The 13996-nt window shown below is 45.9% G+C and overlaps 1 protein-coding gene across 19 annotated transcripts in view; it reads right to left on the bottom strand.

The window, feature by feature from the left end:
- DEPDC5 (DEP domain containing 5, GATOR1 subcomplex subunit) overlaps window positions 1-13372 on the bottom strand; it is a 155484-nt gene extending 142112 nt beyond the window's left edge. For 11 of the 19 annotated variants that reach the window (XM_019018723.4, XM_031005533.3, XM_055374305.2 and 8 more), the window contains exons 1-6: window positions 12853-13044; window positions 12036-12153; window positions 8381-8468; window positions 6333-6379; window positions 1981-2066; window positions 383-466 (exon numbers count right to left, since the gene is read on the bottom strand). In XM_019018723.4, the coding sequence (XP_018874268.2) occupies window positions 383-466; window positions 1981-2066; window positions 6333-6379; window positions 8381-8468; window positions 12036-12093 (363 nt within the window). In that variant the 5' untranslated portion in view covers window positions 12094-12153; window positions 12853-13044. Of the gene's footprint in view, window positions 1-382; window positions 467-1980; window positions 2067-6332; window positions 6380-8380; window positions 8469-12035; window positions 12154-12852 lie in introns of all 19 variants that reach the window. The other 8 variants (XM_031005531.3, XM_019018725.4, XM_019018726.3 and 5 more) reach the window with 4 other exon arrangements.
- Between the last annotated feature and the right edge of the window lie 624 nt (window positions 13373-13996).

Genomic DNA, 13996 nt, shown 5'->3' with positions numbered 1-13996 from the left:
ACTTACTATCTAGCCTTGGGCAATTACCTAACTTCTCAATCTCAGTTTCTACCTCTATAAATTAGGGATAATAAGTACCTGTCCATGAGGAGATGTGAGGAGCAAATGGGATAAAGTGAAAACCTGAAAAGTACGGTTCTATTCCAATGTAAAATACAGTATAACTTCCTATCTAAACCAAAAATGCTGAGTAAAAATCTGTAACAGTAAACAAAAGATCAAAAAAACAGTGAAAAGAGAATGGAAGAACACACAAGATGTTGACAATAATTGTCTGTAGATGCTGAAATCAGAAACGATTTTATATTCTTCTCCCATAATAAACAGGGATTATTCACATAATGGAAAAAGTAACAGACTTTCAAAAAAAATCACATCTTACCAAACTTTTCTTTAGTCGCCACATATCCCCACGGCCAATATACTGATCCTTAAAAGTTAATTCCACTAGGTCAAGGGTCACATCCTAAAAGGAATAATCAAATGATATCTCTGACATTACTTTGCCACACTTTATAGTCAGAAGGTAATGCCCACTTACCATGGAAAAAAACTTATTGCAAAAAAGAAAACTACTGGAAGACCATTCAGTAGCAGAACTCTGATAAACAGAATTATATCCTGCCAAAGCACACTTTTCAGTATAGTTGGTAAATCTACAACTGATCCTATAGCCGCTGTAGCACATTGAGTGTGATGGGTAGTAGGGGACTCATTCTGTACTTTAGTCTGGATTCTGGCACACAAACATGACACTGACCTATGCACTTTATTTCCCTATTAATGTCAATAGTACTTTCTGGACAATAATTTTTATCTATTATAACATCACTTCTTGAAGAAAAATGAGAATACATTTTAAAATGTTAGTATTTTAATAGAAAGTTTTACATATAGTTTCACATACAGAAAATGGTTAGGACAAGCTTCAAGAAAAGTGGTGGTGGGTTTTAAATGCAACCTACATACTGCCTACATTCTAAATGACACGTAGGCTACATATTTATTTAGTTATTATTATTTTTTGAGACAGGATATTGCTGTTGCCCAGGCTGGAGTGCAGTGGCACGATAGCTCACTCACTGCAGCCTCCGCCTCCTGGGCTCAAGTGACTCTCATGCCTCAGCCTCCCAAGTAGATGGGACTACAGGGGTGCGCCACCACACCCAGCTAAGTTTTGTATTTTTAGTAGAGACAGGGTTTCACCATGTTTCCCAGGCTGGTCTCAAACTCCTGACCTCAAGTCATCTGCCTGCCTTGGCCTCCCAAAGTGCTGGGATTACAGGCATGGGCCACCACCCATGGCCTACATGTTTAGTTTTACAAGACAAGGTCTTGTTCTGTTGCCCAGGCTGAAGTGCAATAGTGCACAAGCAATCCTGTTGCAGCCTTTCACGTAGTTGGGACTACAGGCATATACAATACACCCAGCTAATCTTTTAGAAAAGTTTTAGTAGGCAGGACGCGGTAGCTCCCACCTGTAATCCCAGAGTGCTGGGAGGCCGAGGCAGGTGGATCACCTGAGGTCAGGAGTTCAAGAACAGCCTGGCCAATATGGTGAAACCCCGCCTCTACAAAAATACAAAAATTAGCTGGGTGCGGTGGTGCGGGCCTGTAATCCTAGCTACTCAGGAGGCTGAGGCAGGAGAATGGCTTGAACCTGGGAGGCACCAGTTACAGTGAGCCGAGATCGCGCCACTGCACTCCAGCCTGGGCATCAGTGACACTCCATTTCAAAAAAAAAAGAAAAGTTTTAATAAAGACAAGGTCTAACTATGCTGCTCAGGCTGGTCTTGAACTCCTGGCCTCAAGCAATCCTCCTGTCTCAGCCTCCTGATGTACTGAAATTACCACACCTAGCAGGCCACACATTTAATAGTCTAACACTACACTTAAGTAACCCATTGTTTCCTTAGTAATCTAACCTTGAGGAAGGGTGCTTATTCCAAAAAGATATTCAAGTACAAAACAAAGACATACCTTAGGGTCTACGACATTAACATAGACATCCTGATAAGGTCTCAGCCGGAACACTTGAGTCACAGTCTGGTCCACACTGATAGTTTCTAAAACAGAAACAATATCTGGCTCAGATAACATATTTTGAAAAAGCAGATCCATATATTCTAATCTATAAACACTCAACTCAGTAAGCAACACAACTGATCATCTGACACGGGCAACACACAGTCTCATTTCAGGAGCTTAGAATTTAAACAATTCTCTGCTTTTTAGGTGAAATAAGACCAGAGCCTAAGCAATCAACAAAAATGGAGAGAAAAAGGGAGAAGGGAGGGAAAATAAAGAATTTAAGAAGGAAGAGGCTGGGTATGGTGGCTAACACCTGTAATCCCAGCACTTTGGGAGGTCTAGGCAGGAAGATCACCTGAGGTCAGGAGTTCGAGACCAGCCTGGCCAACATGGTGAAACCCTGTCTCTACTAAAAACACAAAAATTAGCCAGGCATGATGGTGGGCGCCTGTAATCCAAGCTACTTGGGAGGCTGAGGCATACAAATCGCTTGAACCCCAGAGACAGAGGTTGTAGCGAGCTGAGATCGTACCACTGCACTCCAACCCGGGTGACAGAATGAGACTCTGTCTCAATAAATAAATAAATTAAATAAGAAAGAAGATAAGAAAGTTCAAAGACCTGTAAAACTCCAGAAGAGAAAGGAGATCTTCTCTTTGGAATGAAGTTATCAGTAGTAAAGAAGAAACAAATTTTTCAATTAGCCCTTAAGTCTGGTAAGAAACCTAACAGGGGGCAGGAGATAAGGGGAAGGTATGAAGGTCATTCTTAGGATTAAGGTTTTATAGAATTCTTCTAAAATCTTTAAATTGGCTGCATGTGGTGGCTCAGTAGATCATGAGGTCAGGAGTTCAAGACCAGCTTGACCAACATGGTGAAACCCCGCCTCTACTAAAAATACAAAAAAAATTTAGCCAGGTGTGGTGGCGCGCACCTGTAGTCCCAGCTACTCAGGAGGCAGAGGCAGGAGAATTGCTTGAACCCAGGAGGTGGAAGTTGCAGTGAGCCAAAATCACACCACTGCACTCCAGCCTGGGCGACAGAGGGATACTCCATCTCAAAATAACATAACATAACATAACATAACATAAAAAACATAACATAACACCACATAACATAACTAAAAATGAAAACTTTAAATTTTTTTTTTACTGCTCCTTGCAGAGCAGGGATAACCCATAGGCAGTGTAACCAGAGTAGCCAGGTTTTATAGAATGTTTTCTCCTCAAATTGAAATATTGAATTGTTAAATATAAGTGGATAGCCAGGCATGGTGGCTCATGCCTGTAATCCTAGCACTTTAGGAGGCCAAGGCATGAGGACTGCTTGGGCCCAGGAGTTCAAGACCAGCCTGAGCAAAAATTTAAAAAAAAAAAAAAAAATTAGCCAGGCATGATCCTGTGGGCTGGGCGTCTGGGGTCTTAGCTACCCGGGAGGCGGAGGTGGGAGATGGAGAATCATTTGCACCCAGGGAGGTTGAGGCTGCAATGAGCCATGACTGCACCACTGCACTCCAGTCTGGACAACAGAGAGAGGCCCTGTCTGAAAGGGAAAAAGAAAAAAAAAAAGGCAGGGGCAATGGTGCAGTGGCTCACGCCTGTAATCCCAGGACTTTGGGAAGTTGAGGCAGGCAGATCACCTGGGGTGAGGAATTTGAGACCAGCCTGGCCAACATGGTGAAACCCCATCTCTACTAAATATATAAAAATTAGGCCAGGCATGGTGGCTCATGTCTGTAATCCCAGCACTTTGGGAGGCCGAGGAGGGCGGATCACGAGGTCAGCAGTTCGAGACTAGCCTGGCCAACATAGTGAAACCCTGTCTCCACTAAAAATACAAAAATTAGCCGGGTGTGTGGCGTGCACCTGTAATCCCAGCTACTGAGGAGGCTGAGGCAGGAGAATCCCTTGAATCCAGGAGGCGGAGGTTGCAGTGAGCTAAGACCATGTCATTGCGTTCCAGCCTGGGTGACAGAGTGAGACTCCATCTCAAAAAAATAAAAATATAAATATAAAAATTAGCCAGGCATGGTGGTGCACGCCTGTAGTCCTAACTACCTGGGAGGCTGAGGCAGGAGAATCACTTGAACCCAGGAGGCACAGGTTGCAGTGAGCCAAGATCGTGAGACTGCACTCCAGACTCCAGCCTGGGCAACAGAGTTAGACTCCATCTCTTTAAAAAAAACGAAAAGAAAGAGTGGGTGACATCAAAGCCCTTTATTTTATTTATTTATTTATTTATTTAGAGACAGAGTTTTGTTCTTGTTGCCCAGGCTGGAGTGCAATGGCGTGATCTCAGCTCACCACAACTTCTGCCTCCCAGATTCAAGCAATTCTCCTGCCTCAGCTTCCCGAGTAGCTGGGATTACAGGCATGCGCCACAATGCCTGGCTAATTTTATATTTTTAGTAGAGACGGGGTTTTCCCATGTTGGTCAGTCTGGTCTCAAACTCCTGACCTCGGGTGATCCACCTACTTCAGCCTCCCAAAGTGTTGGGATTACAGGCGTCAGCCACTGCACCCAGCCATCAAAGCCCTTTAGAGCAACCCAGAATTTTGTTTTTTTCTCTTAAGAACTATTTAAGAGTATCTTATTTACTTTCAATTAACATTTTGGTTCCTTGAACAGCATGGCATAGCCATTAGAGGAAAAAAGAAAGGATTTGAATCCAGAATAAGTAAGCAGGAATCACTGCTTCTGGCTACGCCTAGACTGTATAGTCCGGCAGATGATAAACTTCCTCACTCACTCAAGAGTTGCTGGGAAGATAATGCTAGATTACACAAAGCTCCCAGGACAGTGCCTTGCACATGTGGTGGGCAATCATCAATATATATTTCTTCCTCCCCAATCCCTACTCACCCAGAGTAGGCATTTAACAAATAGTTTGTGAAAAAATGGGACAGATGTGGTGGATCACACCTGCAATCCTAGCACTTTGGGAGGTCAAGGTGTGAGGAACTCCACTTGAGGCCAGGAGTTCAAGACCAACCTGGGCAACAGGCAGGTTGTGTTTTTTTTTTTTTTTTTTTTTGAGACGGAGTCTCGCTCTGTCGCCCAGGCTGGAGTGCAGTGGCGTGACCTCGGCTCACTGCAACCTCCGCCTCCCGGGTTCAAGTAATTCTCCTACCTCGGCCTCCAGGGTAGCTAGGATTATAGGTGCATGCCACCACACCCGGCTAATATTTTGTATTTTAGTAGAGACAGGGTTTCACCGTTTTGCCCAGGCTGGTCGCAAACTCCTGAGCTCAGGCAATCCGCCTGCCTCAGCCTCCCAAACTCCCAGGATTACAGGCATAAGCCACCGTGCCTGGCCTATTTTTTTTTTTTTTTTTTTTTTGAGATAGGGTCTTGCTCTGTTGACCAGGCTAGACTGCGGTGGCACCGTTATAGCTCATTGAAACCTCAAACTCTTGGGATCCAATGATCCTTCCACCTCAGCCTCCAGAGTAGCTGGGACTATAAGCGTCAACTTCACAATTTTTTTTTTTAGTGGCAACATAATTTGATAAGAAGAGAACTACAGTCATAAAAAAATGGAATCATGTCCACTGCAGCAACATGGATGGAGTTGGAGGCCACCATTATCCTAAGTGAACTAACTCACAAACAGAAAACCAAATACTGCATGTTCTTACCTATAAGTGGGATGGAAATAATAGACACTTGGGACTCCAAAAACAAGGACAGGGAAGAGAATGAAGGTTGAAAAATACAATGTTCAGGCTGGGTGTGGTGGCTCACGCCTGTAATCCCAGCACTTTGGGGGGCCAAGGCAGGAGGATCATGAAGTCAGGAGATTGAGACCATCCTGGCTAACACGGTGAAACCTCATCTCTACTAAAAATACAAAAAATTAGCTGGGCGTGGTGGCAGGCGCCTGTAGTCCCAGCTACTTGGGAAGCTGAGGGAGGAGAATGCCGTGAACCCAGGAGGCAGAGCTTGCAGTGAGCCGAGATCGCGCCACTGCACTCCAACCTGGGTGACAGAACAAGACACTGTCTCAGAAAAAAAAAAAAAAAAATGTTAAGACACAGATACAACATTCTGTATCTATATCTGTTCTGTCAGATACAAGGTTCACTGTGTAATGGATACAATAGAAGCCCAATCCCCACCAGTACACAATATACCCATGTAACAAACATTCCCATGTACTGCCTGAATTGAAAGTTAAATTAAAATTTGTTTAAAAAAGAAGAGAATTACTTGCCCTCATCCCTTGAAATTATGAAGAGAGGTTTCTTACAGTTTCTGAGGCAGTAAATAAAAAATTCTAAGAAGAATGATATAATTCTTACCCTTCTGTAAATCTTCCTTAAGTGACTTGACCTGCAAAAGCAGAGGGCTGAAAAAGAAAGCAACAAGAGAGTTGGGATACCGTGAGCAGTAACTCCCTAGCATCCTTCATGCCCGACAAAAGGCAAATAGGTCACTCTGGCCATTCGGTGACTTACAGCACAACAACGGGAGAAAGCTCCCTCAGAAACAAAGAAACTCGGCCAGGTGCGGTGGCTCACGCCTGTAATCCCAGCACTTTGGGAGGCCGAGGCAGGTGGACCACGAGGTCAGGAGATTGAGACCATCCTGGCTAACACGGTGAAACCCCTTCTCTACTAAAAAATAGAAAAAATTAGGCCGGGTGTGGTGGCTCATGCCTGTAATCCCAGAACTTTGGGAGGCCGAGACGGGCGGATCATGAGGTCAGGAGATCGAGACCATCCTGGCTAACACAGTGAAACCCCATCTCTCCTAAAAATATAAAAAAATTAGCCGGGCGTGGTGGTGGGCACCTGTAGTCCCAGCTACTTGGGAGGCTGAGGCAGGAGAATGGCATGAACCGGGAGGTGGAGCTTGCAGTGAGCCAAGACTGTGCCACTGCACTCCAGCCTGGGCGACAGAGCAAGACTCCGTCTCACAAAAAAAAAAAAAAAGAAACAAAGAAACTCCATATGCACTAAAGGAAATGGACAAATGCTACAGAACCTTTCAGTTGTCATCTCAGCTTTAAAACCAGAAAGAGGCTGGGCTCGGTGGCTCATGCCTATAATCCCAACACTTTGGGAGGCCAAGGCAGGTGGATCACCTGAGGTCAGGAGTTCGAGACCAGCCTGGCCAACATGGCGAAACCCTGTCTCTATCAAAAATACAAAAATTAGCCAGGTGTGGTGGCCCACACCTGCAATTCCAGCTACACGACAGGCTGAGGCAGAAGAGTCACTTGAACCCAGGAGGCAGAGGTTGCAGTGAGCCAAGGTGGCACCACTTCACTCCAGCCTGGGTGATAGAGCGAGACTCTGTCTCTTAAAAAAAAAAAAAAAAAAAAAGGCTGGGCGCGGCAAGGTAGCTCATGCCTGTAATCCCAGCACTTTAAGAGGCCAAGGCAGGCGGATCATGAGGTCAGGAGTTCAAAACCAGCCTGACCAACATGGTGAAACCCTGTCTCTACTAAAAATACAAAAATTAGCCAAGCATGGTGGCACACGCCTGTAATCCCAGCTACTCAGGAGGCTGAGGCAGGAGAATGGCTTGAACCCGGAAGGCGGAGATTGCAGTGAGCCGAGATCCCACCACTGCACTTCAGCCTGGGTGACAGAGTGAGATTTCATCTCAAAAAAAACAAAAAAAACGGCTGGGTATGGTGGCTCATGCCTGTAATCTCAGCACTTTGGGAGGCCTAGCAGGATGGATCACTTGAGACAAGCCTGGACAATATGGTGAAACCCCATCTCTACTAAAAAATACAAAAATTAGGCCAGGTGCGGTGCCTCATGCCTGTAATCCCAGCACATTGGGAGGCCAAGGCCAGTGGATTACCTGAGGTCAGGAGTTCAAGACCAGCCTGGGCAACATGGTGAAACCCTGTCTCTACCAAAAATGCAAAATTAGCAGGGCGTGATGGCGCATGCCTGTAATCTCAGCTACTCAGGAGGCTGAGCCTGTAATCTCAGCTACTCAGGAGGCTGAGGCAGGACAATCACTTGGGGCTGGGAGGCAGAGGCTGCAGTGAGCTGAGATTACACAACTGCACTCTAGCCTGAGTGACAGAGCTAGACTCCATCTCAAAAAAAAAAACGAAGGAATGGTCCACTTTTGAAAAATTATTTGTTGATCAAATCCTAGAAGGCATGATCTTTTTTTTTTAAGACAGGGTCCCACTGTGTTGCCCAGGCTGCTCTCGAACTCCCGGGCTCAAATGACCTACCCACCTCAGCCTCCCAAAGTGCTGGAATTACAGGATTGAGCCATCACAGCATGAGCATTTTGAAAGGTAAAGAGAGCTATCTGCCTTGGACATCATTTGGAAACAGTGAATTGCCCAGTTCCATGGATCCTATGAGACACTCACCTGTATTCATCATTGGGATGTGCAATCTCTACAATGTCTCCAAGCTTGATGTGAGGGAACACTTTGGGGTTCACAACTAGCTCATCATCTGAAAGACAATTCAGCCACTTCAAGTAGAAAAACACTCATTAGGTATACTGTATGTTCTCACACTGGTTCCTCACAACCCCATCAGGATGGTATTGCCACCCCATTGACAGATGAGGTTCTATTTTGAAACGAGGCTTACAATGACTAATGGATTCACACAGGAACACCAAGCTACACAGCAGCAGAGTGGGATGGAGCTCAGGTACCTTTGTCTCCATACCCCGTGCCCTTTCTACTGCCGCACTGCTTCCAGGGGCAGAGCAGCCCTTAGTATCTGGGAATTAGGCTTCTGGACAGCCTTTTACCCTCTCAAATATTGTGTATCTGGCATATAACAGGAACAAAACTGGCTGGTTCCCACAGATACAGCACAATTCGTTACAGTTATTCAATGTTCAAAGAATTTCCCAAACAGTGTCTTAATGTGACCGTCACAATAAATCTTTAGATCTAACAGGAGTAAGAAAATAACCTCAGAGAGTCCAGGAGCAGTGGCTCATGCCTGTAATCCCAATACTTTGAGAGGCCGAGACGGACAGATCACCTGAGGTCAGGAGTTCAAGACCAGCCTGGCGAACATGGCGAAACCCCGTCTCTACTAAAAATACAAAAATTAGCCAGGTATGGTGGTAGGAGCCTGTAATCCCAGCTACTTGGGAGCCTGAGGCAGGAGAATCACTTGAACCTGGGAGGCGGAGGTTACAGTGAGCCAAAATCACACCACTGCACTCCAGCCTGAGTGACAGAAAGAGACTGCATCTCAAAAAAATAAATAAATAAAATAAGAGGGATGTGGTTTCATGTTTATCTACCCCTGCCCCTCTACTAGGGATGGGGAGAACTCTATCAAATATTGCAAACTCAGAAGCATAAGACAGAATGACTGTTTTATTGTTTTAATTTGCAAGGAAAGACATCACCTTTAATTATGCTAATATCATGACAATTAAGTTTATCTAGATTTCAAATATAATCAGACCCAACAAAAATTTAGCCTAGTAAAATGAAACATTGGGTTACTCCCAAATTTTTTTGTTTTCTTTTAGAGATAAGGTCTTGCTGTTGCCTAGGCTGGCGTACAGTGGCTATTTACAGGGACAATCCCACTGCTGATCAGCACAGGAGTTTTGACCTGCTCTGTTCCCAACCTGAGGTGGTTCACACTTCCTAAGGCAAGCTGGTGGTCCCCCACTCCTGGGAGGTCACTATATTGATGCAGAACTTAGTGCAGACACCCAATCAGCATAATGTACTATAGTCTGGAATTCCTGGGCCCAAGTGATCCTCCTGTCCCAGCCTCTTGACTAGCTGTGACTACAGGCACACACCACTGCACCCAGCAATCCCTAATTTTAGTTGCTATGTTTCCACTGACAGTTTCACGACAAATGCTCCTCGGAGCTTCCTCCCTAATTTACATAGTCTGAATTAAGGTCCCTGAGAACATATCCCCTTCTGCCTGGTTTTATCATTTCCTTTTTGCATGTCTATCTTACCAAACTGAAAACTCTTTAGAGACAAAGAACCTTGTGGCATTCATAATCATTACGTCTGGCACAGGTATACACCTAATAAATATCTGTTGGTTGTTTCTTTTTTTTTTATTATTTTTATTTTTTTAAAGACAGGGTCTTGCTCTATTGCCCAGGCTGGAGTGCAGTGGCATGATCTCGGCTCACTGCAACCTCTGCCTCCTGGGTTCAAGCAATTCTCGTGCCTCAGCCTCCCTAGTAGCTGAGATTACAGGCACGCACCACCACACCTGGCTAATTTCTGTATTTTTAGTAAAGATGGGGTTTCACTATGTTGGCCAGGCTGGTCCTGAACTCCTGACCTCATGTGATCTGCCCACCTTGGCCTTCCAAAATGCCAGGATTACAGTCATGAGCTACCATGTCCAGCTGTTAGTTGTATTTTGACCTATAGTCTTGCAGAAGACTGGATACAGCATCTAACTATCTTTGTATTTTATACATAAAAACATGTATTTGTATACGTTGTATATACTGTATCCTTGTATTCTTCTCTCTGCCAAAAGTTATTTGCTTTATTCCACTCCACAAATATTTAGGCAACATCAACAGCATCAAAGTAATAACAATAGACTGTGCATTTTAGCAGAAATTGTAGTTTAAATATAGCAATGCCTGTAGCCTGGTAATTACAATGGCTACATTTATTGAGCACAGAGTCTAACACTCTGCTAAACGCATTACATATATCACTTTACTTAAGCCTCACAATGCTCTATGATAGAGAAACTATTGTTTTCCCTTTTTGGCAGTCCTTCCCCTCTGGAGGCTTATATCTACATAATGTAGAAGTAAATACACCCTAAAATACAGTGCTAAAAAGACTCATGCCAGTGCGGTGGCTCACGCCTGTAATCCTAGCACTTTGGGAGGCTGAGGTGGGCGGATTGCCTGAGCTCAGGAGTTCGAGACCAGCCTGGGAAACATGGTGAAACCCTGTCTCTACTAAAATACAAAAAAAAAAAAAAAAAATAGCCAGGTGTGGCGGCATGCACTTGTAGTCCCAGCTACTCGGGAGGCTGAGGCAGAAGAATTGCTTGAACCTGGGAGGTGGAGGTTGCAGTGAGCTGAGATCACGCCACTGCACTCCAGCCTGGCGACAGAGCGAGACTCTGTCTCAAAAAAAAAAAAATGCCAATAAATAATAAAATAAAATAAAAAGATTCATTATATGTTAACTCCAATTTCTGAAGTAAATAATGCTGTTAAGACAGAATGGAAAATTATTCCCTTACAAAAGAAAAAAATTATACTAAGTGCCCCTTTTATTCTTCAGATTTATGGATTCAAGGTGCTAAGGAGATCTGAGTACAGTGGCTCACGCCTGTAATCCCAACTACTAGGGAGGTTGAGGTTGAGGTGGAAGGATCTTTTGAGCTCTAGAGTTCCAGACCAGCCTGGGCAACATGGGGGACCGTGTCCCAAAAAAAAAAAAGAAAAGAAAAGAAAGGAAAAAAAATAGATGTTAAGAGAAACTATTCTAAAGCCCTTCAACTTTCAGATAAGGTACACTAGGAGCTTGCCCAAGGTCACCAGGAAAATTAGAAGCAGAGTAGATACTCAGACTATAGTTCAGTGCAGAATAACATGCTGTATCCTGCTCCTTCTTCCCATGCCTACAAACCAGGCAAAGGTTCATGCTTTGATCATACCTGCTCTATGCACATCTATGCTGCTTCTCTCTCACTCAATGTAAAAACTGATAAACGATTTTAGTTTCTCTTATCTGCCAAACCAGTGCAAGCTGGAATTTTATGGAACATACACGGAAGATTTGTAATTAACAATGCAATTCAACAAATGAAGGGTAGTAAACCGGCAGCATTCACAATGTTCCTTAAAAGTCTGAATGCAAATGCATTAGAAGGGTCCTGCCATCCTCCTATTGTTACTGTATGACAGTTGCTGCTTTAGTCTGTTTAGTCGCCTGTTTAGCCTCAATTGTCACACGAGTCAGTGTGTAATTTCTAGGTATTGCACACACCAGAACATCAGCCAACTTACAAAACCTCTAAAGACCAATCGATACTGACCACTGCCCCCAAAGCCCTTCTTGTGGATGACGAGTTTGTAGACCTTTGTTGTTCTCATCTTGCACTGTTTTTCCCTTTAGCTGTTCCAAGCTTGGGGCAGAGACGTCATCTTGCCTCCCTGCCACAGAAATACAAACGAAAAGGTTGGAATGTCAGATTTTCCCTTGCAACAACTCTTTGATTTTAGGCCAGTGAAGATACTGGTGTTCCTCTGCTGTGAAGTGGTGCCAAGTGACTCTTGGAAGAAGTCACTCCTCCAGTTACAAGGAGCGATGGAGAACAAATAGAACCACAGAATCCAGGAACTAAGGGGAATTCGGGCCAGGGGCTAGTCAAACCTAGCAGAAGATATTCTATCACACCCCCATAGGGGAAGCATTGCGCTGAATGGGTGCTCATCACCTTGTCTCCATCTACACCAATAACACCCAAATAGTAAAGACATCTTAAAAGAGGTTAGCCTACTCATTTTGTAGATGATGAAAGTGTGACCCTGGGCAAGGGACTTGCTCAAGGTCAATCGAGACTTAAGAGACACTCCCACCATTCTCGTTTTGCTGCCAATGTCCTGAGCAAGGCAACCACAAAGAGGAGGAAGGCAGAAGTTCCTTCCCCAAACCTCGGTCTGTGCGAACTCTCAGCAGACCTTCCCTGACTCCATTTCACAGCTGAGGCCGTTGAGGCTCAGAGAGGGAGAGAGACTTATCCAAGGTCACACAGCGGAATGGGGATGGAGCCTGGAACTCGAACCTGGGCCAAGGTCCCCTATCTCAAGCCCCCCCCCAATCCCCAGTCCGGGGCGGGCAGCTCCACTCACCGAAGCTCTAGAGCCCCTTCCCGCCTCTGGCCGGGGCACTGAGGGCTGGACCCTCTCCAGGTTCCCTGCGCCTCCTCCAGATACCCCGCCTACGCCCGCGCGGCCGGCGCTGCTTCCGCCCCTAAGCCAGAAGCGCCTGCAAGGCCCGCCCTGACCGTGCAGCGCTCACCTGAGAACCCGCGCCGCTCCGGTGGCTCCGCCCCGGGGCCCCGCCTCCTTCCCGCCCTCGCGCCCCCGCGCCGCTCTCGCCGGGCCTCCGTCTCGTCTCGGTGGCCGCACCACTTCCTCATCCGGGGCTCGAGCCGGGGGCGGGGCGTCGCTTGTGGCCTCTTCCTTGGGCCACCTCCTGGCCTTTCCTGCCCTCGAGCACTAGAGCCTCCCGCCCCACGGAGGAAATCCATTTCCTCCCAGTCTATCCGAAATAGATCCATGGCCACAGAGCTTCGTTTCCGACTCAGTGATCTCCCCACAGGGGAAACGAGATCCGTCAGAGCTCCGTTTTCTGTTATATGAACGAGGTTAATGACTCATGTGGCCTCATCGGGCTGTTAAGAGGCGCCAACGAGAGTTTGTGGGAGGACTTCTGTAAAATGCAAGGGGCTGAGCACGCGAGAGTTAGTGTGATGCCCTCTGCTGGGAAGTGTCCACTTACGTGGGGCTTTTCAAACCCTTGCAAACTCTAAACGACGTTCTGCGCCCCTCTGGTTATTAATAAGAATGGCTGCCGTGGCTTCATATTCCTATGTAATCATTGCATCCCTATTACCTGTGGATGCAGGAGGCAGATACTATCCTATTTCACAAACCAGGAAACAGCCTGAGGACACAGAACCCTTCAGAAGGAAGCAAGGACGAATCCTGACCCGTTCCCAGAACGGAGCCTTTAACCAACATCCTTTGGTCATACCCAGGGCACTGCCTAAACTTGCATCTGTCAGGATATCTTTCTCTCCAAGCAGAAAACCAGAGAGCTGGGTGGGCTGGGTCAGGCTCTGGCCAAGGACTCCTGACAATTGCCAGCTCCGCCTGCTGCCACTGATACCCCCGCCCCCCAGTCCAGTCCACCGTTTCTGACCTGAGCGGCAGCAACTCGATAGGGCCTCCCTGCTTCCCCTCTTGAAGCCAGAGAGATCTTATAACTAGA

This window comes from Gorilla gorilla, chromosome 23, assembly GCF_029281585.2.
Source record: "Gorilla gorilla gorilla isolate KB3781 chromosome 23, NHGRI_mGorGor1-v2.1_pri, whole genome shotgun sequence".
In the NCBI taxonomy this organism is placed as follows: domain Eukaryota; kingdom Metazoa; phylum Chordata; class Mammalia; order Primates; family Hominidae; genus Gorilla; species Gorilla gorilla.
Note: the sequence above shows the minus strand (reverse complement) of the source record. Positions and strands in the feature narration are given on the sequence as shown.